Source organism: Aythya fuligula, chromosome 5 (genome assembly GCF_009819795.1).
Source record: "Aythya fuligula isolate bAytFul2 chromosome 5, bAytFul2.pri, whole genome shotgun sequence".
Lineage (NCBI taxonomy): Eukaryota > Metazoa > Chordata > Aves > Anseriformes > Anatidae > Aythya > Aythya fuligula.
In genome coordinates, this window is record NC_045563.1 from 34,529,519 (window position 1) to 34,556,893 (window position 27,375).

The 27,375-nt window shown below is 36.7% G+C and overlaps 1 protein-coding gene across 3 annotated transcripts in view; it reads right to left on the bottom strand.

Annotated features, from left to right (window-relative positions):
- Positions 1-6,694: 6,694 nt before the first annotated feature.
- TTBK2 (tau tubulin kinase 2) overlaps positions 6,695-27,375 on the bottom strand; it is a 77,931-nt gene continuing 57,250 nt past the window's right edge. For 2 of the 3 annotated variants that reach the window (XM_032188916.1, XM_032188917.1), the window contains exons 12-16: positions 26,487-26,698; positions 25,341-25,944; positions 20,458-20,706; positions 8,234-9,498; positions 6,695-7,241 (exon numbers count right to left, since the gene is read on the bottom strand). In XM_032188916.1, the coding sequence (XP_032044807.1) occupies positions 6,773-7,241; positions 8,234-9,498; positions 20,458-20,706; positions 25,341-25,944; positions 26,487-26,698 (2,799 nt within the window). In that variant the 3' untranslated portion in view covers positions 6,695-6,772. The remainder of the gene's footprint in view (positions 7,242-8,233; positions 9,499-20,457; positions 20,707-25,340; positions 25,945-26,486; positions 26,699-27,375) is intronic. The other variant, XM_032188919.1, reaches the window with a different exon arrangement.

Sequence of the window (27,375 nt, forward strand, 5' to 3'; positions counted from 1 at the left end):
TCTTGGCCAAAGCTGACTCTCAGCAGTAATTCTTAAAGAAAAGGGGGATCAAAAGGCATGCAATGCCATAGTGTTAATTAAAAATATGCATTTTCCAATTTAAAATACAGTAATTGCAAATGTAGTATTTATAGAGTGAATTTATTCCTTAAGTCCCTATGCAGGGAAAAAGAAAAGCTAAAAAAATCACAAGACCTCATACTGACTTTACTGAAAGTTTCACGTGCACAAGAACAGCAAGAATTCCCAAGGATCCAAGCTATTCGTGTGGACAGAGGAAAAACAGAAGCAAAACACATAAATCACATAAATCACATAGGCTGACATTTGCACTCGAAAAAAAGGCATTGCTCAAAGCCTAGAGCAGAAACTTCAAATCCACATTCATTACTGTTATGTAAAATTTTGTGCGTTTACTTTTGCACTACACTAACGGGAATCCTGACGCGCCTGAAGCAAAACCAGAGAGACTCTCACCAAAACTTTTGGCATGCAGATTAACCGGTCAGCTGGGCCTCTCCTGTGGTAAGGAAGGAACAACAGGATACACAGGGCTTGTTTCAGAGCACTGTGATTACAATCCTCTTCTCCAAAAGACATTTTCTCTCTCTCAGCTATAAAAGGCTGGAGAAAACCGGTCAGTGCCCAGAAGCTCTCGGTACCCCGCAGCCCAAGTTCTGGTTCCCTGCTGAGCTCTGCAGGTCATAATTTGCTCTGTGCTAAATTTGTTGCGTGAGCCACATTGCTTCTGAATATAATGCTGAGGAAGCCTCTCAAAAGGCTCAAAAGCCTCGTAAAAGGAAAATACATAACTCCTGTAGACAGCCCCGATAAATGCCAAACATTTCAGAAAGCTAAAAACTGGGGAAAAGCAGTATCTATTATCCCACAAAAACATAAAGTACTAGAGTGTTTGTCACTGCTACTGTTAAGAGAGGATGTGTTACCAACAACAGAGAGTAAAATTAGCCTATGTACTCAGACCTGAATGGCTAGAACAATTGCCAAGTTAATACATTAGACTTTAAAACAATACATTCTTATTCAATTCTTCCTTAAAAAACAAAATAAAACAAAAAGCCTCAGAGGTTATCCTCAGAGGTTATTATTATTATTATTTAAACCAATTATTATTATTTTAAACCAATTATTTAAGCCATAGGCAAATGAGGTTTGTTGTTACTGTGATTAAATAAACTTGTCTGCAGTTGACAATATCTTAACATAATTCCAGGTAGTTAATACACAATCTAGGCTGTTATATGATTTCTCTTTTACAAATGTTATATGGAGGGGAAAGGAAGACCAGCTTCGAGTGGACAGCTGAGGTATTCTTGTGTGAGGTGCATGTGTTTATGTGATTGCATGTGTTAGCTAAGAACAGTATGACCCACGCCTACTGCCTGTAGCTGAAACAACGAGCCTTGCTTCCTTTTATCAAAGTTACTGCTTACTGCAAATTGTTGGCAAGACAGCTAAGCCAAAAGCAAAACAGCAAACAAAAACCTTCAGTTCACTGCCTACTTGGTTAGCTAAAAAAGTAGAATAAAAATACTTTTTGACCTTTCAGAAATAGGAATGAGCATCTAAAGGATAATTGTAATTTTTTTTTTTTTTTCTATAGCTGACAGTTCTCTAACCACTCTGTAGTAGAAAAGCATATGGAGAACGTGCTGCATGGCATCACGGTGTTAACCTAGACACCTGAAAACCCCCTTCCTCACTGGAATTGAACAGAGAGGCATGGCTCTGATCACCTCACAGGAACATCCCTGCATGAAAAACCCAAGACCAGTACACGTATATTATGAGTTAATTATTGAGCTGATTAGTGAGTCTGAGCTCTCTTCTAATTTGCTATTCCTTTGTAAAATATTCAAGTTCTCTCTGATTTAACATATATATAAAAATTGGAGGCAAGAATCCCTAATGTGCAATTAGACCTTTTTAAAACATTGAAATAACCACTTTCTTACCAGAATGTATGCCTCTTAATGTTCTACAGAAGTGTCTATTTCATTATGGAAAAATTCTGTGTACAGGAAAGTCTGTACTGTACATCTGGCATTGTCTACATTCTCATCAAAGAGGAAAAACAATCTATTTTTTAGGAGCACTGTAGTCAACCATTGCATAAATATTACTTCGATAAGAAAGACTTAAGGGAGTTTTGCCAAAGTAGGACTGTAGGATCAGGCCTTGTAAAATAGAAGAGACACAGAATCAGAATTAGGGCATAGCAAAACTATGGTAGATAAAGAGGAGATCAGACCAAGTCAAAGCACCACAGGCCTCAGCTCACTCTGGCAAATGAACTTCAGTAAACAGGATGCAATAGCTGAGACCGTTGCTACCTATATGTATATATACACACATAAGCATGTGTGTATATATATACACATATATAATATGTCTGTTTCTATATAGTATACAGTATCTATATAAGTGTGTATATACACACATGTACAAATGTATATTTATATATATATAAAATCAAAATTGTGTGTTTTGCCAGCTATGGTTAATGCCATAATAATCACAAATTGTAAGCGGTAGAGCTCTTGCAAGGCTTTTCAGATGAAAAATCACTCAAGCTACTTTAAATATGTAGGACCAGATCCTCTCTTCCACATCCAGACTGTTTAGTGGGATATGATAGAAATCTTGATCTCAAACATGCAGACTTCAAGGCAAGAATATGTCCAGATTTCCCAAGATAGGATGTGGCTGGTGGCTGTAATGAATGCCCCATGTCACTCCCCAGGGGTCTGCACTTCCTGAATAATTGTATATATTAGCAGTTAAAACCTCATAATGATCCTGCCTTTGAGCACTGATGTTTTTTATGCTTACTGATCCTGCTTAAATACTAGATAGGTGCCTACCATCATACAACTTGCCAGTGTTGTTCTACTGTATGACACCTATTACTTTTAACAGGGTTTTACTTAAATAGTAATTGGCATTTGCAATTAATAATGGGTTTTATTGATAGTAACATAGATTTCCGTGGTTGTCACTCAAATTCAATCTATCATGCAAAATTGTAGCACAAAAGTCTGTGTGAAATCTTTTCAAGTTCTATTTCAGTTTAAAGGCCTCATGCCTCAATGTCTCTACAAATGCTTCAAAGTGCTGGAGGAAGCAGCACAGGAAACACCATAAAGAGGAAAGACACATGCAGCATCTGCATCCACAACATGCCATGGCTCCATTGCACTTCACTCCAAAGAAATGGAGGCTTAAAGAGCACAAAGCAACAGCTCCTTGAATTACATTGCTTCCCAGCTAAAAGATCACAGTATAAGCTGCTGAATGCTATGCAGAACATCTACAGCTGTTCTAAATGATTAAGAAAAATCTTCCCATCCCTGAAAATTTGTGGCAAGATACCCTCCATAAACACCTTATTCCCCCTCTGCACAAGGGCCACACACATGTAAGTTTGACAGTTTTATGCAGTCAGTTGCATATGCAAATGTTGGAGCTTACAGAGCTCTCGATCATACAGGCCCTCTGGAAATATTAAGGTAAAATCTATATATTAGTTGATCAGCTGGCCATTATCTAACTACATAACTGATTGCTACATTAGTCTATAGTATGCAGTTCTGCAAGTTTTGGAGGGAAGGTATCAAGCAATAAAAAACTCTAGAAGAGCGAGTAGTTCAAGACATATTATTTACAATCACTCCCCCATTTGTATTTTCATGATTTTCTCACTAAATCCTGTTGAATACACAGGAAAATGCAATCAGTGATATACAGGCCTTTTACCTCTTATTGCACTGAAAGAAGCCTGGGTCATCAATCATGATTGATATCTCTTTCTCTATTTTGGCATAGTTTACTATTTTTCAATTGGCAAGTAGTTCAAGTACAGGTGATTTTCTACCACATTGATTTATTTTATACAGAATGTTTTGGGTTGGAAGGAACCTTTAAAGACTAACTCTTCCAACCCCCCTGCCATATATAGTAAAGTGCAACAATGGATAAGTCTGTATTTTTGGAGAGAGCACAAAGAAACCTTAGGTGCTATATTCTTTCTCACTTGTAAAACAGTTACCTGTTTCTGGATCCTGCTATACTGCAGAGAAAATACAAACACCTCAACTTCAGCATTTCAAGGGAGGGTGCATAAAGTAGGTATCTACTAAAACTGACCATATTAATGTAGGAATGAGCTCAAAAGACCATAAAAAATGGAAAAAAAAAAAAAGGGAGAGAGGAGGAAAAATAATTATTAGGTGCCACACCACCTTAACAAATAATTCCAGCAGTGCCCAAGGCAGAAATAGTACAAATGGGACTATACGCTCTTATGCTCCTTTTTTTTTCTTTTTTCTTTTGGTATACCGCAATGAAACATAAGAGGAAAACAGGAAGGAAAGATGGAATTTGTTACTGTCACATTCATCTACTAGGCATTCATTGACTGTTACTGCTCCTATATCATGAGCATTCATAACAATTAAGAACTCACATTATGAAATAAAAACAAGTAATCAATAAGCCCTATTTATAATAAAAATAAAAATACCTTTGAGTCTCTGTTCTTGTTCATATGCAAATGTACTCACAATTCTAAAGCAAGAAAGAAAGCTGCAAGACAAAACATCGGCTGGTTGAGAAATCAGCAGTCCTTCAATCTTGTACCAAGGTATAAAGGCTATTAGATTTTGTGCATTCCAGAATTTCTGGGGGGGAGATAGGAGATGCAACGCCAGGAGTATTCAGGGACTAACAGAAAGGGAACTGTATTATTTGTGGTCCATAAATTACAAATGCAAAATGAGAGTGAGTTTATATAAGCATATACATGTATGTATATATAAATATTTATATAATTTACTATGAGGACATGCAATTATTGTTATAGTACCTATTATACAATATAATACAAAGGAGTAAGACTTTCCAATGTTACAGTTTCTTCAGAAAAAGCAGGTATACCCTACCTATTGCATTCATCTGTAGTGCTTGAAACCTGAATGAAATTAAGGTTCCACACTGTGCTACATTACATATGGGGAACAATACACATATTCATAGTAAGAAAAAAAAAATCAACATAGTCTGACAGAGCAAGTGAAATTCAGTGCAGCTCCAGGGCAGCTTTAATGCAGCATTAGAATGTGTTAACTCAGAGACAAAATATTCCCTTTTAATCCAAAGGTATTAATTTGGCAGAGGTTAAATAAAAAAGCACAGATGCTGGCTGGAGAGGCATACGACTACAGCAAGCAGATCAGCAACTGAGAAGTCTCCTGCACATCCAGTATCCCCACAACAGGTATAACCACGGAGAGCTGGCTGCACCTTCTTTAAGCTTGCAGTCTTGTGTGTTACTGTTCTAACCCACTATTCTCTTTTGAATATAGCAAAAGGTGCTGAACCGTTACGTTTCTTACAGAGATCCAGTAGACCACAAGAGATTATTAAGTAACTACTAAAAAAAGTAGGAGGAATTAGACACAATGGACTTCACTGGCAGACAACAAAGCTTGGCTATCAAAGAACCATTTGGGCAAAAGAATGACAAGGACCCAACATCAAAAATGATTGCTTTCTGTATATTTTGCTCTGCTGATTAATACTCTTACAAAGACTTTGTTAGGGGTGTTAAGTGTATTTCTGTCAGCTAGAAGCTACCAAGGTGTTCACCTTCCATGTTTTTACAAAAAGAACGAGCACGAAAAAAATAGTCTTGGTTGGTAATTGTTTCCTCAATGTAAGATCAGTGATTTCAGTGATCCATAACCACTGGGAAAAAAATAAAAATAAAATAAATAAAAAGCCAATAGTAGCAAGGATTCTTTTTACAGTTCAGTTAGTGAAAAACAGGTACTCCTGTTTTCTAACTTTTCTAACATTCATTGCAATTTATTGTAAATCTGTGACATTCGGTGAACTGCAGACATCTCCATTCTCTCACCTCCTAGATGAGAATGGTTTTCTATTCCACATAATGAGGTTTCAAGAACCCGCTTTGTCTCCTGAAGAAGTATACAAAATGGAACCAAGAATACTTCTTGGATCCTAATTAGTACTAAACAAATTTCTACAGAATACCACTACAAAACATCTTGGCAGCCGTTAATATTCATTTTTAAAATGTCATCAAAATCAAGAAAGGGCAAGTTACATGATACTTCTTTAGGTAAGCAAATCTGTGCTATGGTAGACAGGGGACAAAATGAGTACTGAGTGACTCAGGTGTGTGCAACTCAAAATTGAAGAGACTCATAAGGTAGAAATACCATTGTCCTCTGAACAGTGTGCTTTTTTAAAACGACAGAGACATGCTTGAGCAGTACTTATCTCCCAAGTGGTGACATGATTTTGGGAATAATGGGTTTCACTTCTTCTTGCATACTTCTTGAGACAGGCCCTAAATGATTAGGCCTAATCTTCTAAGCTAGGTAAACTGAAAACATAGAAATAAATACCCTTTTAAAAACACTCACCTTGGAGATATTTTTGACTTTAAATACATTGCACCTCTTTGACTACCTAGTCATTCTTTTTCTGGCCTCTACCTCCCCTTTCCTAGATCTGCTTGCTGCCTGCTCCTAGGCAATGCCTGGCCACTCATTTACACAGTATGCTTTCTCATGAATAGTTTATGATGCTTACGTTCTTTAAAAAGCGCAGATTCAACACTGTTTTTTTATATACTTTTTTTTGATTATTTTTTTAAATACACAGTACACAGACACAACATGCATCAGACTTAGGAGGCGGCTTTATACCTGTCAAGGCCCAGTTCCTATCTGCTAAGCTTAGTGGCTGATTTGCTTTTTCCTGTGGGAGTCTTAGTGTTTGGAGAATGGTGGAAGGAACTACCAGATCCTTTCAGACCATTCTTGCTTGGTTTGCTGTAGCAGTGCTCTTGTTGGCAGGATCTCCTAGAAGATGAGGAGCCTGAATGGCTAGGAGGTGATTTACTCCTCCCAAGATGTGGGGAGGAACTCCTCTGATCATGATGGGTTCTCCCAGCCCGTGATGGAGAAGAACTGGCAGTACGGGGTAAGGAAGAGCTCCTTGGGGAGGCACTGGGACTGCGGCGGGGGATGACAGGGCTTTTGGGTGGTGTTTTTGGACTATGTGGAGATCCTGGACTCTTACACTGGGTAGAACTCCTTGGTCTTTGAGATCCATTCTGTAGGATTTGAGCCAGACGAGAGATAAGATCTGAGTCCGAGCTGCTACTCCCTAGGACTCTGTATCTGCGTAACCTTAAGAAGAAACGAAGAAAAATTATTTTTTTTTTCCAATCTATTCACCAAAATTCATATAGAAACACAGTATCACTGGAAACTAAGGATAAGCTTACACTTCAGAACAGATATCTGGATCTGAACTTTCCTGTAAGATAGAGGTGTCTGGATCTAGGTTTTGGCCTCCATCTTGTTCAAAACACAATAATTACATTCACATGAACTCACTCACATGAACAGTCTAAGTGTTTACAAGAAAACTGAAATTTCCTGGTGGTGCTGAAGTGCACTGAAGTGCAGTACTTACCACCTGTTTTGATGGGGTACATCCACTCCCGTACATCATCAATACACTCCTATACACAAATAATGTATGACAAGGCACACCACAACTTCCTTCAGAGGATTTTACACTACTGATTACATCATAACTTCCCTTATCCTGGTAATCTAGACACTGAAGAAACTAGATCATGGTTGTCTATACACAGATCTGTCAAAGGAAGGTTTCTAGAGCTCACTCTGCCCTCCATTAATTGACTGTTTTTACTTAGCCTTTATCAGAGCATAGCTAACTGACTGAATATTGATGGCTGGAATCTGCAAACCAGAATACTTAAAGCTTCTGCAGTTAATTTTCAAAGGGACTGCATATGATAAATCCTACTGATTTCTACAGGTTTGTGAATAATCAACAGTTCAGAAAAAGTGATCCCACTTGGAAAAAAAAAAAGTGCGAAGATTTAGTTATAGGATGAAAGGTTTCACAGTTTTGACTACACATCTATTGATACATAAGAATTACAGGTGAAGCAGACTCATTCTTCTGTAGCAGCCTCTCCTCGTTCATTTTCAAACAATGTAAGATTTCTCAGAGAATTCAAGACCAGCATTAAAAAACAAGGTTAACAAAGGATGGAACATCTACACAATTACAGTTGTACAGTAACAGCAATCTAGCTCAAATTCATTTTCAACCTGAAAACCAACTTCTATTTTCTCTGTATTACCTAGCTTCTACCCCAGGTCTAGTAGGCGGTTTTCCAGGTGGTGGCCGAGGAAAGAACTGAGCTGAACTTGAACTGGTGACTTGATCAGTGGTAGCCCAGGACACCGGTCTGGGTATCTTGCTTTTTCTGGACTGAGGGCTACTTGGAGATAAAGAACTATCTTCCGTCTGCTTGCTGAAATGAGAGTCCAGTGTCAATTTAGAAAATGAGGATAATACATCATCCTCAGAAAATGGTACTGGAGCAGGAGCCATTTTTTCTTCCAGTGACTTATCAGAGGCACTTGAGAGGTCACCAAGGAAAGATTTGAGCTGTCTCTTTTCCACAAGTAGTCTGACCAAGTCTGTCTGATGGGCCTTTTTTAGCAGAAGCTTTTCCTTTGCTGAAACAGAAGAGGAATCTGACGTTGAGTCTATCTCTTGTGCTAAAACTGGGATTCGGCTCTGCCTGAATACAAAAGGAGATTTAACCAAGTCCTTCTTAGATCGATGAGAATTCTCATTCGCTGAAATGCAGTGGAATAACTCTCCATTTCTGGGGGTATTTTTCTCCTTCTTGTCCTCCTGGTGCAAAAAATTAGTAAGGGCCACTTGGTGGCATTGCAAGTCTTGGATATGGACTTCTTCCTTATTAGAATGAAAACCATTTTCCTGAACTGGTGCTATTTTGTTTTCCTGTCTATTAGTGTGTGAGTTGATAAGTCTTGAGGGTGAAAATTCTGGTGTTTCAGGTGTTATGGACTTCCCAACTTCATCTTGATTTGGCACCAAGCAGACAGGCCTTGGCTTTGATTCTTCAGCAGCTTCAGTATTAGTTAGAAGTTCTTCCTCTGCAGATTTTGAATTTCCTGGCAAAGAATTCTGTTCTTTGTTTAGCATTTCAAGGACATCCTCAGAAACTACTGGAAGCTGTTCTTCCTCAGTCTCTACAGGAAGATTTTCAAGTTCTTTCTCTTCCTGTCTCCCGCTATGTTGTTCAAGTAGGTCCTTTTGGTCACTGTCTGGGACACTGACATGTTCTTTGACATGTCCTTCCCTTTCAAGCTCTTCGTGGCTGATATGAAGTACCAAATCTGGTGTGCTGGTACTACCTGGAAGTGCATCATCTGTCACAACCAAACCTGGCAAGCCTTCCTTTGGAGACGGGAGTTCCGCTGTGTGTTCCACAGATTGCACATCATGCTCTCTTTTCTCTAGCTGGTGCCCATACTGAAAACTCTCTGAAGCAGACTGTGTGGATGCCACTGAGGGCCTGGGTATTGTTACCTGCATCAGAAAATTAGAGAAGGAAAAGGTGAAAATTGCAGGAATATTGTAGATAACATTCTTTATATTGCATTTTTTATTCCATGTCTCCAAGATGCATTATGTAATAATTTGTAGGAATCACAACGTTCAAATAGCTAAACTTCATAAATTCCATCTAGCTAATTAGGAAAATAAAATACTCTGTCATCCCAAGACAGAAACGTGTAACACAAACATAATCTCAGTGGGAAATGTTGCAGTTGACAAGGAACCTCCTGGAAAAGAGACACAGCTTAAGAAGTCCACGTTTTATTACTTTACATGAGTTTGAATACTTTTAGCATAAGTTATATAAAAACATAAAATCTTTAACAAGTACACAACAATACTTTTTAGACAAGTACAGAAGACAAAGAAAACAGTGAGGTCCAGATTCAGAAATTGACTTAAGTTTCAATTTAGGCAGAATGTATATACTTTGTTAACAAAACAACTAATAAAAACATTATCTACAAAATTAAGTATTTTAGTACCCATAATACCTACTTTTCATTAAGAAAACACTTCTGAGTGCTCAAATTTTAGCTACTACCTTCCCTATTGAAACTTTTCTCTTTTTTATTATTATTTTAAATTAAGCAAGCAGGCCAGGACTTCTTACCTAAGGTCATCAGGAGATTCACAAACTAAATATTTACACACCTAAATCCCCTGGTGGGTCTAATCCAGTAAATACGCTTAAGGCACCCCTAAATCCTATAGATAGTGTTGAGTCAGAGTCACTGTGAAAAAACAGTTGGTTATGGTGATTGCTGCCTCTAGTACATAGCTTAATTAACATAGCTTAGGTCAGAGCATGTCTAACCTAACACGAGAAACCTGCATTTGTGTCTCTCCCCACTCTGAGAGACATCAGCCCTCTTCCCCTGCTTCCCATCAGGCATGTGCAGAACCAGTGCTTCTTTACTTTCCATGAAGTCAGGCCACTGCACAGTAAGAAATGCAAGTCATGAGGTCAGAGGGTGAGAACCCACACAAGTGGTATGAGCTTAACCTCTATGGCCAAGGGAGGAATACATGCTCATGACAAGGTGAGCCCTACGTTTTGGTTTATACATTTTGGACTGAGTCATTTGGTAAAATGAATAACCTGTAACAAAAGCATGGGGCTATTCTTACATCTTCCTCCACATGAATATAGAGTTCAGCTCCTTTTTCCCTCATGTTTTTAGTCCCATGAATCTGTCACAGTTTGCATTTGTAGAATTCAGCAGGAAGTGGAAAAGACTGGAGACTGGGTTTGGACTTAAAAACTTTAGTGATTCAGTGATGGTAGAAGAGACAACTAGTGATAGCCTATTTCCAATGTTGGCAACGCACACCAGTTTGGCCACAGAAAGAACAGAGGAACAAACATTTTACTTGATCAGCTATTCTAGCTGTTGTTTTGAATCTTTCAGAGTGAAAAAAACAACCAACCACACATCTCTGAAGAAGGATGGCTTCCCGTAGAATAGCATAGATTCTGGTGTCTTCTCTCAATTTTCAGAGGTAAAATATCCTTAGTTACTTCCTTTTCAGAAGATATTTCTTTTCTTGATACTTTTCCAGAAGGGCAGCAATTACATTTAAACTATCTTTTGCATAAATACATTTACATGGAAACTCTTTTCCTAGTGACATGTCTCTTACGTGTCAATTCCTTTTGAAGTGAAACCAGCTCTGATGTGAAATCTGTTTACAGTTTTCAACAGACTTCATTTCCTTTGCCATGACTGGAGAAAGAATTTCCTAGTCCTCTCTTGACTAATCCAGACTTAACCCTTACACCCAAGAAATAAACAAGTAAACTTGTTGAAGAATCCACAATATAGCAAGCAGGAGCTATTTGTGGAAGAAAAACACTGAACAAGAGAAGGGAAGTAAAGCGTATGGGGTAAGTTTCATTAAAGACTGCACTGCTGAGTAGCTCAAATTTTCAGAAATGGCTTTATTGAATGCATGTATCACTTTCTTGATTTGTGTTCACTAGCAAACAGAAGCTTGTTTTCTCAAATGGTCAATAATCCTCTTATTATTTTTAAAGCACAAAGATTAAATTATATCCCTATTAGGCTTGACATTTCATCTATATGTACAAGAAATTTAACTTGTGCAGAAGTGCCTCTCATGCAAATGTTGTTACAACTTCAGGTGCAGCTTCAAGAGAGAAATAAAAGGGCAAGACCAAAAAGAAACAAGTAGGATTTAAAAAGGCACTGCTTATCAATAGTGTCTGATATCTTATTTGACATCTCACTGGCTGAAAGTATGAAGGGATACACATTGTTATGTATGTACCAAATGCTACTGTTTTTATATTGCAGGCTCATAGGAATTTCCCTGGAAAGGATGGAGATTCATTTCTGTGAGGGTGGATGCTTGTTCAATGAGATGGGGCCAGAAGGATGAGATGTACACCACAGCAGCATTTCCTATGTTTTTTGCAACTGTGGCAGGATAAGGAGATTCCATCCTAACTTTTACATTTAATTATGAGTCAGGAAAGACTTGCTTCATGTCTCAACTGTTCCTGACACCTCAAAGAATAGTAAATAAAATCCCTTAAAACAACTTTAAAAAATTGTACAGTTTTGTAACCCTAATTATCCCATAGTCATATTCTTTATGAAACCTTGCAAGACAGAAGGCATAATCAAGGAGTCTGAGGAGGGCTGATCCTGTCACTTGCTTTTGCAAGTTTAAATGGTTATCTAACACCAGTTCAAATGGTTATTATTTAGTCTAAATCAGGGTGACAGAAATCTCAAGATTGTCAAATGCATACCAAGTTACAAAACAAATGCTACATAACCTACTACGTAAAACTAAAACTCAAGCATCAGAAATAATCATCACACTTTCCTTTCTTGGGCCATGAACTAAAATCTTATGCTGTAAGATTTCTGTGTCTAACCACGTCAATGTTGTACAATACTGAACCTGATGTACAATGATTATAATGTAACATGGGCACCTCATCTAAGAAGAAAGTTGCAGAGAATAGATTTAAAATGCTGACCCACAGTGTACTCTGGTAATCAGTTTGTAACATTATGTACCTGATTATCACAACTTCAGCACTTCAAAAGAAGGTATGATGCAGCAGATTACTGAAAAGGACCGCGACAATATATGGAAAAATGACTACAAAGCTCTCCTTTCACTCTGAAATGTTTAAAAGAAATTACCACCACCACAGTCCTGAATCCTTTAGTCTTTCCTAAGTAATTTCTTATTTTTTTTTTTCTGATTTCTGAGGCAATAAATGAGACTGCATTTTCTTCAAGTAGCTTTACAGTATGGTGAGTGGAATGTTAAGAAGAAAAGAGAACAAAACAACAATAACATAAATATCTCCTAGACATCCTTTACGACATCTGACAAACTTTCCTCTCCTTAAACCTCTGATAGGCTGCAATAGCAAGTGATATGCTTGGATGAAATTCTCTATGAATATATACAGCAAATTGCAGAGGAACGAAATATTGGTTTTAGTTGTCAAAGCTGTTAAATCTGAAAGATCTAAAGGTGTGAATATAGATTACTGTAAAACACCAGCAGGTGAACATGTGACCTCACAGCTTCTTCCCTCTGCTCGTGCTGCCTACTACTTCTACAAGCATGTCAAGTGCCATTAGGACTCCAGACCTCTTAAAAACGTGGTGTACCTGTTGATATGCTAATCCCATCATTGTTTGTAACTTCTTTACATTGTTTGTAACATCAGTAAGCCTTAATCATATTACTCGCCATTCTGAAGACACTTCAGCCTAATCATTTTATTCTTTAGAACTTCTTTCCTACCTTAGAAAAGTTTGTGTATCTGTGAGAACAAACCTCATGTATCTTTTCTCTTCTCCTTTCTTCTCCTTTTCATCCAGTTAGCTCTACAGCCTAGCAGCAATATGACAAATGTTAGTATGAGTCTGCAGCTTCATTAATACCAACCAACTTCCCTTAGGCTTTCCAGTTCACCAGCTTCCTCGTCATGATTCTTTCTTTCCTTAAGTCACTTAATTTTCCTTGCAAAACTGTATACCTCTGGAATAAAATCTGAACTGCAATTTGTATCAAAGGGTAAAGGGAATGTTAGCACACCGTCCTGTAATTTACAGCTAACTGTTACTCTCACATGAACAAACACTGCTACGCTTACAACTCTGTAGATATCATACCCAGCTTACTGTTCTTAACAGTACATGTCCTCTCAAAATCCTTCTTCCCTACTATTATCATTCCTTCTGACCTTTTACAGTCTAATCCTTTGTATCCCTTACATTCCCTTTCCAGATTGAAGTCTAGCAGAAAAGATAAAATTAATTATAGATGTACTAAACTACATTGGCTGTTTCTACAAATAAGCTAATATGTGGATAAACAGAAGTATATGTCTGTAATTCATGGAGTTATGGAGTGTAAGACCAGAGATGGCTGTAAGTCTTGATAATGAATCCCTTCTGACATACATACAGTACTGCAAGCATTGCAGGCATTTGTAGAAACTGGCAGTCCCCAGGATACTATGCACTCTTGTTAAAAAAAAATCACACACAGCCCTAATCCTTAACTGGAGAAAATAGCATATGAAGGCTTGGTTATATCCATCTGAAAGGAGGAGCATGCCGCCTTCCACAGCTCTTCACATATATTCTTTCTACTTTTCTGTAACAATAATTTGTACATCAGTCTTATATTGATGCTGGGAGATGCAAGAAATAGGAAGAGGAGGGAACAAAGATGCAGAGTTAGGAAGGTACAAGATAGCTGTATTTTCATACCCTCTAAGGTGAAAGATATCTTTTTAGGATAAAGAACATGCATATCTGTGTGTACAGACTCTTGTTATTTAAGTGTACCTATTAATCATTGCTTAATTCCAGTATTTTTTTAATTATCTTCCCTTTTTCAGTTATTCCTACACCACTTGCCAGGTAAAGGAAGATTTTACCGTATTCTAACATAAACCCATATCCAACATCCAATAGGGCAAAGATTAACTACTCTAAATGCAGTAACTTTAACTGCTTTCAGAGAATGATTGTCATTGAAATAAGTTGCTAATTAGTTTATTAATAATGTGACCAAAACAAGTACTCATTTAATTTGAAGCTTCTTCTATACAACATATAAAGCAATTGAACAATATTCTTGAAATTTACTTATGTTGTATAGAACTGTTGGAATTGCTGGAGAACTGGGAAGCAGCTGCAATTACAGATAATTACTTCCTAACACTCATACAATACTCCTGACATACATTGCAATTAAAAATGAGCCAGTATCATAATACTTCTGAGTTCCACAGAGACAGTCTTTTCCTAACAAAGCATCAGCTTGCCTTAATGCAGAGTTCAGAGTAAAAACCTGGTAACTGAAGCATATTTCACATTTCTATTTCATGCTTTTATTTCTGTCTCTACAGAAACCAAATTCCTACTTTATCATGGTTATTTTCTCAGGGTTAAAAAACATAGAGATTAAAAACTGTTGCCAGAAGCAGTCAGAGCAGTTATAGCTTAGTAGCTAGCTAATAAGTAAACACATCTACCTGTGGTTTATGTAGAGCATTATTGTAGAATCATCAAAATCTAGAAATTGTAATAGTAATTTGAAAATGAACCACTTTTCAAAAATTATATAATTGTAGCTTAGAAATATTAGAGACTCCTTCTAACCACTGGTTCCAGTTTTAGTGTTTTCAAATTTTCCTTTTCTAAAAAGTTCTCTTTCTTCCCTATGAAAAACCAGCTAACTGGGAGAAAATTCTAGGATACTGGTAAATTTACAATCTTCAAGTAAAGATTGTTTGTTTTTTTTTTTTTTTCCCCTGTAATTCAATTTGGACATTGTTTTAATGATAACAGCCAATTTTTGACATAAGAGTTAATCAGCTCACCCTGGGAAATCGCAGATCATCTAGCTTTCCTGAAACATCTTCACTTGTCCTGTGCTAATGAAATTTTGATGCTCGAAAAAATTTACTAAACAACATATGTTTGGGATAATGTTGCAATTTTTAAAAATATAATAAAAATTGATCACGTCAAGGACAGACAAGAATAGATGAACCATGCGGTTAAGAATTTTGAGAATCTTAAAAGTACTGCAGATTCCACAAAACACAAATGTTAAAAAAAGCAACTTTCATAGTGTTTTATTTTCTTTCTATTTTTTCCTCTCATTTTATTTTTGACCCATCCTTCACTGCAGAATTCTAACAGTGCATGTGAATGCTTTTACTAATGCTAATTTATTGCCCCGACCTTCACTGTAACTTTGCTGTTGCTGCTGCTGATACAGAAACTTGCAGAAGGGAAATGACCAAGAGGATCCTGTCAATAAAAATTGATCATTTCTCCTCAGGCAACACACTATTTGAAAAAGTTTAACAGGTTCCTACTGACTGCTTGTTTTCCTCCACTGTTCATTCCATAATTTGTACCTTGGAAAGCTTCCACTGAAAGCACAGCTAACCTAACTCGCTGTAATTTTTAATTTTAATTCTAAAACACTGAAGACAGATGTGAAAAAAGAATGTCTAAAGAATTTCTCTCCTTCAGATAGAAGGTCCTACCAAGCACTGTAGGCAGCATTTAGATTTCCAAATGTCAAGCAATTGCCTCTGCGACTTGGGCAAAAGCAATAAATAGGAAAAAAAATAAATACTTCTTTGCATGAGGAGGAGAATTTGTAGATGAAAAACGTTCCAAAAAAAAAATCATTACCAGTTTGAAACCCAATTGCTTAAAAGAATGGCAGTAACCTGGGGGCTTACGGGCATCTTTGGGAAATCCTTTCTCTCCTTATGAAATAACACTTTCTAATATTCCTGAATGCTTCCTAACATTCCTAATATGTGTTTTTGTATTAAAAATCCACATACTCCAGAGAAACTTACTGACAAAGAAAACAGCGACACTACCACTAGAGATCATATGTTGATTGCCCTTCCAGGTACCAACCAGTAACAACTGAAAACAGCTGCATCTAAGATTGCCTTTGAATATGGTCATAAGTGTTACCAAACAACTGCTTTCACTGAGGATGAGTAACAGCTGTAACATCATAGCAAATAGTAAGCTCCCAGGAAAATACTTAAACTTCGTGCCAACTAAATACAGTTTCCATCAGGATAGGGTAGGGCATGACATCTCTGTAGTTCCTGAAACCCAAAACCCTCTTTACCACACTCAACTTCCATGATGGCAGCATTAAAAATCAGCCTCATTGAGCAGAGAAAAACCTTTCCCTCTTTTCATTCTAGAACAAAACTATTTGATAACGTAATATATCTAAATTGGACAAATATATCCATTACTGACATTTCTAGACAGGTAGAATGCTAAACCAATGCTTTAGCTAGTTGAGTTCTAATTCAATCCTAATGCACATGACAGCTACAAGTTAATACCACTGACAAACTAAAAATAATTTTAAAGAATAGGCTAACAATAGAGGAGCATTTTGCATTTTTTGTTTCTTTGTGGGTAAGAAAGCAATTATTAAATGGAAATCAGCGTAAACATTCATCTCTTGCTATTGCAGACTAGTGATGCCTGCCAAAAATCAGTTCATGAAAAACAGCAAAATTTTACATTTACATGCCCTCCTGGCTGAAAAGCCTACAATATCCATAAAAGAACAACTATTACAAGGGGTATAAATTTATTTCCTAAATACCCCTTGAACATGTCAACAAGTCTTACCTTATTCTTTCATAGGCACCTGAATTCCAGTGAGATACTTAAAAACTAAGGTAATTTTTCCAAGTCAGATCAGCATATTACTTCTCATCTTGGGTATGAATAAGTACATGGTGGCTTGTATTTCCACAGCATCTCTTGTGGAAAGATTTCAGAGCATTTTGTAACTAATAACGTAACTATATACCAATAAAATAGTTTTTAAACTGTTGCAGTAAGGTAGATTACTGGGAAAAAATAAGACCTATGAGAAAGTATTTGTGAAAGTGCTAACCAATTCCAACTGCTTTACCTGGGAAGGAACAACTACAAAATCATTAAAATAAAATTAATCCCTGTTCTACATGTCTCATCATGTATTTAAAAAAATGAAGATATGTAAAAAAGACATACAAATCTGGAATCCACTTTTTTCAGGGCTGAATCTGAAACAGACAGCCAATTTAGATTTATTCTAGATGGCTGCCACAGCTAGAAAAGGTTTTTATATCTTATTAGAGAACTAGATCTGAGAAACCAAGAGACTGAAATCGAAGGTCACTAATTCTGATTGTTTCTCAAGAAACAGTTATATATTTAGCATAACATCTACCTAAGCAATCTTTTCCTACACAGCTCTGGCCCGTTGTTACTGCACTCACATCACCTTTTCCATGGATCTCACTCAACACTCTATGCATTCCTCTGATGAGCAAAGTTCAGAGAAGTTACCTGGCTGAAAAATTCACAGAAAGAAAGAAAAACGTCATGTTGCAGGAGGATTTGCTGTACAATTTGACCACTCTATTTAAAAAAAGGATGCTAATAGCACTGTGACCCCACTTTTCAGATTCAAGTACTGTCAAAGAATTCATTCTGTCTTTTGTTGGCTCTAATGCTGCAAATTGAATAACTAAGGAGAGGTGAAACAAACCACTCCAATTGTCTTACATCATATATGTATGGCAAGAGAGGAGTTATGTTTATAGAAGAAATCAAAGTAGACCTACATCCTATAACCTTCAATGCACTAGTGAGTGAAGAATATACAGAAATTTCATGATCTCTCCTATATAATGTCAAACTAAAGAAGGCTGGACTACAGCTCCTGAAGCCTCACTCATTAACAATCAGGAAAGAAAACTCCCTTGCCTGATTTCAGGAACAAATGTTATCATCATTTACTTTTTAGCACATGAAGCGAAATTCAACAGTAGAGATCCCTGACCTCTGCAATTCATTAATTATCAATGTTGAACAAAATGGAAAACAGTAGGAAATACAGGAAAATATATTCAATACCAAATATTTATACAGTATAATACATAATGGTATTCAAATTATTTTTAGTATTTAATTGGAGAAGTGCTTCGTGTCATTAACAAGCATATTTATCTTTCATACTTGCTAAGTACCTAACATTACTGTGATGTAGAAAATAGAAGGACCAGTAAAAGTATGTCAGTTCTCCAGTGAGCCAAAAAGCACGCAAGGCCTTCATTGTTGGAATAAACTAAAGATTCATGTGCTTGTAGTTTCCACAGCAAATGAAACACTGGAAGGTACATTCTCAGTAGAGTCCGGACTGTCAAAAATCACAGCTTGAAAAGGAACACAGCAGTCAGGGACTTACCAGGTAAAAAGAAAGAGAAGGCTCTGAATGTTGTATATAATCTTCTCCCTTTCCCTTTTCCACTCTGCTCAGTAGCAGCACCTGGTACAATATCTATTCTTTTTCACATGACAAAAGAGTATATCACTTCACAGCCCCCATTAATATTGCAGCTGTATTCATCTGTTGAGTACTAAGGAAGCCACAGAAAACTCTGTATGAAAACCTACTTTGAGAATTGTGAGGAGCTTGCTAATGTCACCTGCAATACATTTGGATTGAAAAATTTAGATCATAGATATACAGGGGAAAAAAAAAAAAAGTAATTTTGCATCCCAGAATACAAATGCTGAAGCTTAATTTCTATTAAGTTAATTTGTACAAAGTCCTTTTCTCTAGTCAATACTTCAGTCATCATGAAGAATGTGGTATTCTGGCATCCCATATCCCGTCAGGTTCACAATAATGAACCTCTGTGAGTTACTGTTAGTCCATTTCCATAAATTGAGGTCAGAACTACTACAATTTTGTATTTAGATAAAAAACAGCCTAGAAGTGTTGTGGAAAAAAATACTGCTTTCTGGGTAGGAAGACCAAATGCTGGCATAAATACACTAACTGCTTTTTTTACCTTGTTATCACTCATCACTGATCATATTGAAGTTTGAAAGATTCTAATGTTGATGGATAACTTTTAAAAAAACAATACTCCTGTGCATGCTTCATAGAAGAAAAATGTCTTTCACATATAAATAGTTATACTGAAAAATAGGTTGGAAATAAAAGACAACATAAAATATAATCCAAATTAAATATTAATGGTAAAATGATGATGATATGTTACGGTCTTATGCATCAATGCTAAATCATACTGCTTCACCAGTCAATGTGAGCTGATACTGCTTAGCAAATTTTTACGGCTAATACACAAATTATGGTTTACTTCAATCTGATTCTAAGCCTTCATCTTTCTCATAGTGTAAATAAACTGGGAATACAAAACTATGAAAACTTTACTTTCTTTAGTGACATTTCCATTAGCCATTACTCCCGTTAATTCCCACCTTTGCTTTGCATACTGTAAACAATTAATGAATTCTTGATGCCAAAGTAGCAATGTGACTAGCTGTAAATCCTATTTTCTAACATTAAAATCATTTACAGTACTCCAAATTTTAATATGTGTTCCCAATTTAAAAATCTAACTAGTACTGATTATAGGAACACCTTTAAAAATTATTTTTAGTTCTGAATGAAAGAAAACTTTGTTTTCTGTATTTATTAATCTTAACTTTTCCAAGAGAAAATACCTCTGAGGATGTGAATCTATCTTCCAGAACACACAGAAATGTTCGGTGCTCCAGATCATGATAACCCAAACAACATCTCTTTAAATATTCTTCTCTCTAATTTTACCTCCTCTAAATGGGACGATATATATTCTCATAAAAATATTCCTGACTCTATTCCTTAATGAGATTCCCTAACTTGACCTTATCTTTCAAAACATTTTGTAAGATGCTGTGTACAGCAGTATGACTAGCCTATGCATATTACCGGTGTGCAGAGCAACTAAAAAAATTAAACTTTGCAGATGACTGCTACAATGCAGTCACTGTTATGAAGATGAGGCTTATTCACCTGCTGAAGTTGTGCTTTTGAGATGCGAATGACAGGGGGGAACTTGTTGCCACAGGGAATGACAGGAAGCTGCCTACGACCAGTTGAGCGTGAGGAAGAGGAGTGGCTCTCAGCTGATTGACTCCTTGGTAAACCAGCCTCTTTCAGAGGGTCCGAGTGGATGGACAGATAGGCTATAGGGCTCATGGTGCGGAGGAGGGGACTTGAAATTCTTGGAGTGGAGAAATGCAGCATGTGAGATGAGCTGAGCTGTGAGAACAACATGGTGAGGAAAAAATAAGGTTCAAAAATCAGTATTTTAAATAATTCTTGTTTATGTCCTGCATACATGCATTTTCCTAGATGTTTCCACTGAAAATTCTCTCTCAGGTTGGAGCTGATAATTTAAGAGGCATCTTAAGTCTAATTGTCAGATTTTCCATCAACTTTGAAAAACCCAACATCAGAAGAGATCATCCGCTCTCTTGCTGGCTTCTGTCATTCAGTCAGAATCTAGGGCACAGTTAATAAATTCACACGGTCTGTTCCAAGGACACTGTGTACAGAGGCTAGCTGATTGTTGGCTGGTCCTTGCAAAATGCTTAGCACATCCATGCAGCAGTGTTGTTTTCTGTGACGACTACAATTTTAGCATATGCACCCACTGCATGCTTTACAAATGTGACTGTACAGCTATGGCTATAGCACTGCATATTAAGAATCATAGCCTACAGGATTAATCAGTAAGATTAGCACTAAACAGTTCTGGTGAAATTTCCCAAACGTGGGACAGAACTTGCAGGACATACTTATACAGGCCTGGAGCATCCATCAATAATTGCCTCATCTTGAACTACGTCCATCACTCAAGCATTTAGAAAAGAGAAAAAAAAAGAATTTCCAGCATCTCATAAGCAGCAACTGAGGGTAGAAGGTACATGAAAATTATACAGCTAAGAACTATGAAATAAATGGAAGTTTAAGAGCAGTTTCATTGATACAACATAGTAGCACCTCAATCTATAAAATCCTAATTTCAAAAATATTACCAAGTAGTAAAAAATAAGTAGATTCACAGTCAAACAACTTCTATTACCATGCATATATATTTTATATTAGGTTGCCAACCAAGTGTGACCAGAGCAAACAGCTGTTTAATTTAAACTGAAGTTGAAAATGGCATTAGTTGGTATCTATTGGATTACTTTAACACTGTTATTATTTCTTTGTTAAAATATCTGCTTGCCAAATATCATATGCTGCAAACAGTTTTGTACATGCACAATATAAAGGTCATCGCAATTCAATCCAAACACGGTACATTAATGAGGCCATGGTTCAACAACACAGCAGGTCCAGCACTAGGCTCTTAGAACCAGATCAAGAAAGAAAAAAAAGAGAGCACTATGATGCAAAGTGCTGCCCCAATATAAATTCCTGAACAGTCTAGATCAGTTCAAATTATTTTGTCAAATGAACTTCATTCCAGAAGATGTTACAGCAAACCAAGTACTGTCTGTCCTTTTGCAACATGAAAGCATACAGTCAGCATAGCATGCTACGAGTAATTCAACAGAAATATGAGCAGGAGCACATGACTGAACCAGATCAAACTGATATGTGCTGGGTAATCTGGTTATAGCACATAGAATCTGTTATTATGACTGATAACATGAAAATTAGTTCTCTTACAGCCAGGCTTTTTCACAGAAGATAGCACAATTTGCTGTAAATTTTTAAGCTTAAAAAATCACCAATCCAATAACTTACATGTTTTCCTCTTTTTTTTTTGAGTTCAGGTTTCCTTCCTGAACTACTACAACCTTACGTTCCTATTAGGGGTGCTGATGATGTTTGAAAGAGGTAAGAAATGTTATCATCAATTACAGGAAATACACATACACACATGATTTCAAGAAGAACATTTATCTACAAATGGAAGGTCTGAAGACCAGTGATTTCTTTCCTTCAGGAGAAAATAAAATTGGGGTGAGTATATGAACCTTCAGTTTCTCATACAGAAACATCCTTGCTACTACTTAGTGAGCAATAAAGCCTTGTTCCCATAAAAAGAAGAATAAAATTTAAAATGCATTTACAACAGTAAAAATATTTTGTTCATGTTTTGTAACATTAAATTAATTAATTGTTCGCATATTTAACAAACCTATCAGAATTCTAAGGTTCTCAGAATAAGCTCAAAGAACATAATTCATTGTACCTTCTACTAAGTGATAATGTAGTAGGTCACTAGAAATGCATATGGGAGGTATATTCATAAGCATGATAACTATGAATGCCAATGTCCTACAGTTGCAAGCCATTGGAAATGAGTAAACTATTCAGAAATTAAATAAAGCTACTATTCTATACTACTATAATCTCAATATCTACTTTTAAACCCGTTTAGCAATACTTATTTTATGTCATTTGATGTATGGTCCCAAACTTACACACTTGGATCCAGGCTTGCTCTTAGTAACAGATGCAATATAATTAAAATCAGCAGGAAAGTGAAACGCAACCCTTTGCTCATTATTTGTATTGTTTGTCAGGAAGGTACTACCTAGACAAAACTACGAAAGAACAAAACCATTTGATTGTAGTTAAGGTTGTTACAGTTTTGTAAACACTTAGGGCATTAAGTGGCACCAGGGGAGGTTTAGGTTGGATGTTAGGAGAAATTTCTTTACTGAAAGGATTGTGCAGAACTGCAATAGGCTGCCCAGGGAAGTGATTGAGTCACCACCCCTGGAGGTCTTCAAGAGATGTGTAGACGTAGAACTTAGTAGCATGGTTTACTGGTGAACTGGTTGGTACTAGGTAAAAGGCTAAATGATCTTAGAACAATCATTCCAATTCCTGATTCTATGATTCTATAACTAACCTCACTATGCAACTTGCGCAAAGTCTTTCCAAGCATTTTTATTGTTGAAATCATATCATCTTAGGCATTTCACACTGATATCAAGTAACTTTGACTCTGCTCCCCAGTCTGATCTAACTGTTCTGTGGTCCAATGTTAAGAAGCATCTGAAGAACCAAACCATGCAGTATGAGAAGTATAAATTTTTCTGGGCCTATCAGGCTTTATTAAGGGTTGGTGGTATCTGTACAAGTTATCTTTGTATCTATTCAAAGGAAACTCTCTTCTCTAAATATTATGGCTTTTGCAGCAGTTATACATCAGGAGTGCTAATAAAACCAACCAGCAGGCAGAGCACAGTCTCTTTGAGCCCCAGGAGATTAGTGGTAGACATTTTTGTGTGTGGTAAAGAAAAAAAAATCGATGCTATTACAGAAAAAATATAGCATCACATGAAATTTATCACGACTTACCATTAATATGCTTTACTTCTGTAGGGGATGTCAGATGGATTTCTATTATATAATACAGATAAGACTAGTTCAACAACAAAAGTGTTTAAAAAAAATCCATAGCAACTTTTAAACCTCACATAACAAATATTTTGAATATTAGGGAAGTCTGTTCTGCCTGAGTTTAATGGCCTTTCATGCTACCTCCAAACATTAAGTATAGATCTTTGAGGAGAATATGATCTTTCACATAATTTGGCTCACTTCTTGAGCAGATGATATACTAGAGAGTTCAGCTACCATTTGCAACTTACAAATACTTGACAACTAAAGGAATCTGCTTGTTTAGGTAAAGCTCTGCTGGAAACAAAACTTTTGGCAGACAATCTTTCAGTCATCTCAAAGTCCATGAACAAGAATCACATTCAAAGAACAGTTTCAGGTGGGCAAACGCTTTGAGGAAGAAGTAAAAGGACTCTCTGAAACAGCTTCCTAAGGTCACCAGGATTCTGCAATAGAGAGAACTACTACGTGAAGCCACATATATATGAATGTCTCTCTATAAAGCAACTAGGACACTCACCTATAAAAGCAGCTTCCAGTACCAACCTCAAGAAATATTTAGCTATTTTTTCTGTGAAGTGGAATACCATCAACAGAAGACACCCAACATATTCTGCTGGGCTTTGGCTTTAATTCAAGGGCTAATGAATTAGATGAAAGAGTACCACAAACTGCAATCACAGTCAGAATAGACACATTGGATAGACACACTCTGTTTCCAGTTTATAAATCAACCAAACAATTTGTATTTTCTTTCTGCACAGTATTTGCTACCTTTCCAGATAATCCTATTGTCCATTAATTTAACTGTTGTCATGTACTATTCATTTCCATAACCTCTGCTTTCAGTTTTAAGTAAGGTAGCCATTTCCCCCAAATGAGCCAAGTTTGTATACAGTGAGATACTACATTTATATACAAAATTGCAAGCTGGCTTTTAACGGTTTTAGACATAAAAGCATCTGATAATTTGTATTTTCTACAGGATTACATGTTGCTCCTTCTGTTGATTGTGTGTGTTCTTTTTTGTTTTTGTTTTTTCACTAAAACTAGCATTCAAGTATAGAAATTGAAACTTTGAAAACAAACGAGCAATTTATATTAACTTTTCATCTTCACAAGTTTCTAACATACCAAAAATTCTCGTGCAACTGGTATTTTGAATTAAAGTGTCAAAAATCTTGCTGTTCAACACTGTTCTCTAATTTGAAAAACACAAAATGAATCTGTAATCTAGAAAATTCACAATGTATGACATCAAAATATAATCTTGTGTGAAATATAGTATCTTGCATCTCCTATGAGAACATAAGTGCATTTGAAGTTTTATTGTACAGCTATAGTTAATTACATTGACTAGCTTATTTTCACCGTAGCAGATACTCCGCACCTTATAATCAGCAAGTAGCCTGTCAGAATTCTCTTTTTCTACTGAGTTGGCTGTAACTTTCATAATAAGTTATTATCTCCTCATATAGAATTTCTAATAGAGATTTAATAAAAACAGTGACTGTTTCTCTTACCGGAGTGAGCGCTCCTTCTGCTTGAGCTTCCATAGGACTTGTAGGGGTGGCTGCAAGAAGCTGTCCAGCAGCTCCGGTCAGAAGTTCCAATTTATCTGTAAGCTGTTCGGAAGCAGCAGGATGACACTCCATGGCTAGAACAAACTCCACCCCTGAGGTTTGGTTCTTGGCATGGACACTGTTTCCTGCCCAACCACCCTGTCTGGGCTGCTCTTCTCGAGGGGAATCCTCTAGAACTTGTAGTACCTCTGGCTCTTCATCTGAGGGACTTCCAGTTGTTTTGTGCCCTAAAGCCTCATTTGTCCTGAAATCCTGCAAGTCCCGTTCCTTATCTATTATCACCCATTCTTTAGAATCAACCTCCTGCCTGCAGGAGCTTAAGTTGACAGCTACAAATCCACTGCTAACAACACCATCAGCATGTTCTGGAGAACTAGCTGACACAGGCTTTGAAGCGTCTGGAAGGTATTCTTCATCATAGTGCCAAACATGGTCCACACGTGCAGTCACAGGAGCAGGATTGGGTGTTTTCTGAGAAACAGGAGGAACAGCAGCAACCGCAGTCTCTGCCGCAGCATTCAAGCCTTTCTGCATCTTCTCCAAACTTAAGAAAATAAATAATATCTGAATTAGTTACGAATGATGTAAGCTACGTTTGATTATCTTCAGTAGAGGAAAACTAGATCTATATAAAAATTTCTTGCAAGCTGTCTTTCTCATCTCATATAAAGTAGCTCTACTGAGCACCTGATGTCATGATTCTTATTTAGGATGTGTTGTACTGTCCCAATAAAGAAAAACATAAAAAACCACCAGCATTACACCATTAGGGCCTGAAATTAAAAAAATCTCCAGAGTATAAGTCTGACTTTAGCTGTAGACTAGCATTGTGTTTTTTTTCTTAAATAAAGCAGAAGCCTAGTGGCAAAATCCATTAATTGAGCAATATTATGAACATACTGAATACCGTTTGCTGTAGCTTGCATAAGCACTAGTCATAAGCTTGCATAAGCACTACTCAGCAAACTGTTTTTGGTTTTCACAGTACTGTTAATTGATACAGTAATAGAGGAAAGATGAGATTATCTTAACTACATATTCTGAAAAGATCCAAGCATAAAAATAAAATAGAAATAATCTCTTTACCAGGTCTCAAGAAATTTATCTGTGTCTGGCTTTGACTCCAATGTCAGACGCTTCTCCAGTTCAAAGCTGTGAATTGAGCGCAACTTTCGAACTAATGGGACATCTCTGTCTAGCTGGGTAGTCTCTGAGCGGACACGAATTGGAGAACCGAGACTTGGTGCATTAAGCATTCCATTCACTGGTCCATGGCTGTTTTCCTCCTCTGTGGCAGCCTGTGCAGAAAGTAAAGTAAAAATGTAACTCACTAGAAATGGCAAAACAGAGGAAGACACAGTATTGTATGGTGAATACCATCCAAGTTTTTATCCACTGGTAAGCCAATTTGTATTTGGAAAGTTCCTAAAGTCTATGTCTTGTTTAAGGTAGTTTAGGTCATGTTTAAGGTAGTTTACTTCAGCACATACCTACCAAAGATAAAAAGTGCCTAGTAACATACTACTAGTAATACAGTAGCTCTGTGTAGGTCTGAGAACAGGAGTCTCAAAAACTCGGTACTGTGCTTAAATATACACTGCTTTTTCATATCTGTCTCAAAAATTTTCCTCAGTAGTAGTCTGAAGCCAGTCACTTAGTAGCGTTGGAGTCTGCATTGGAGCCAAGAGCTCTTACTACAGAAAAGTTAGTTTCCAAGCTGGCTTTATGATTTTCTGGAGCATATAACACTCTTATACACTACACTAAATCTACTAGGTATTTTTATGACTTAGAATTACTATTTTTCCAACTGCGTTCTATCTTGTATAGTAACTAGCACAATCTAGAGCTAGGAATTCATGATCATCTTTATTTTCAGCAGGTGCAACTAATAAAAATTGTATTCGTTTAAACCAGAGCAATCTGCTTTCTCCCTCTTTGGTAAAAATAAAATAAAATAAAATAAAATAAAATA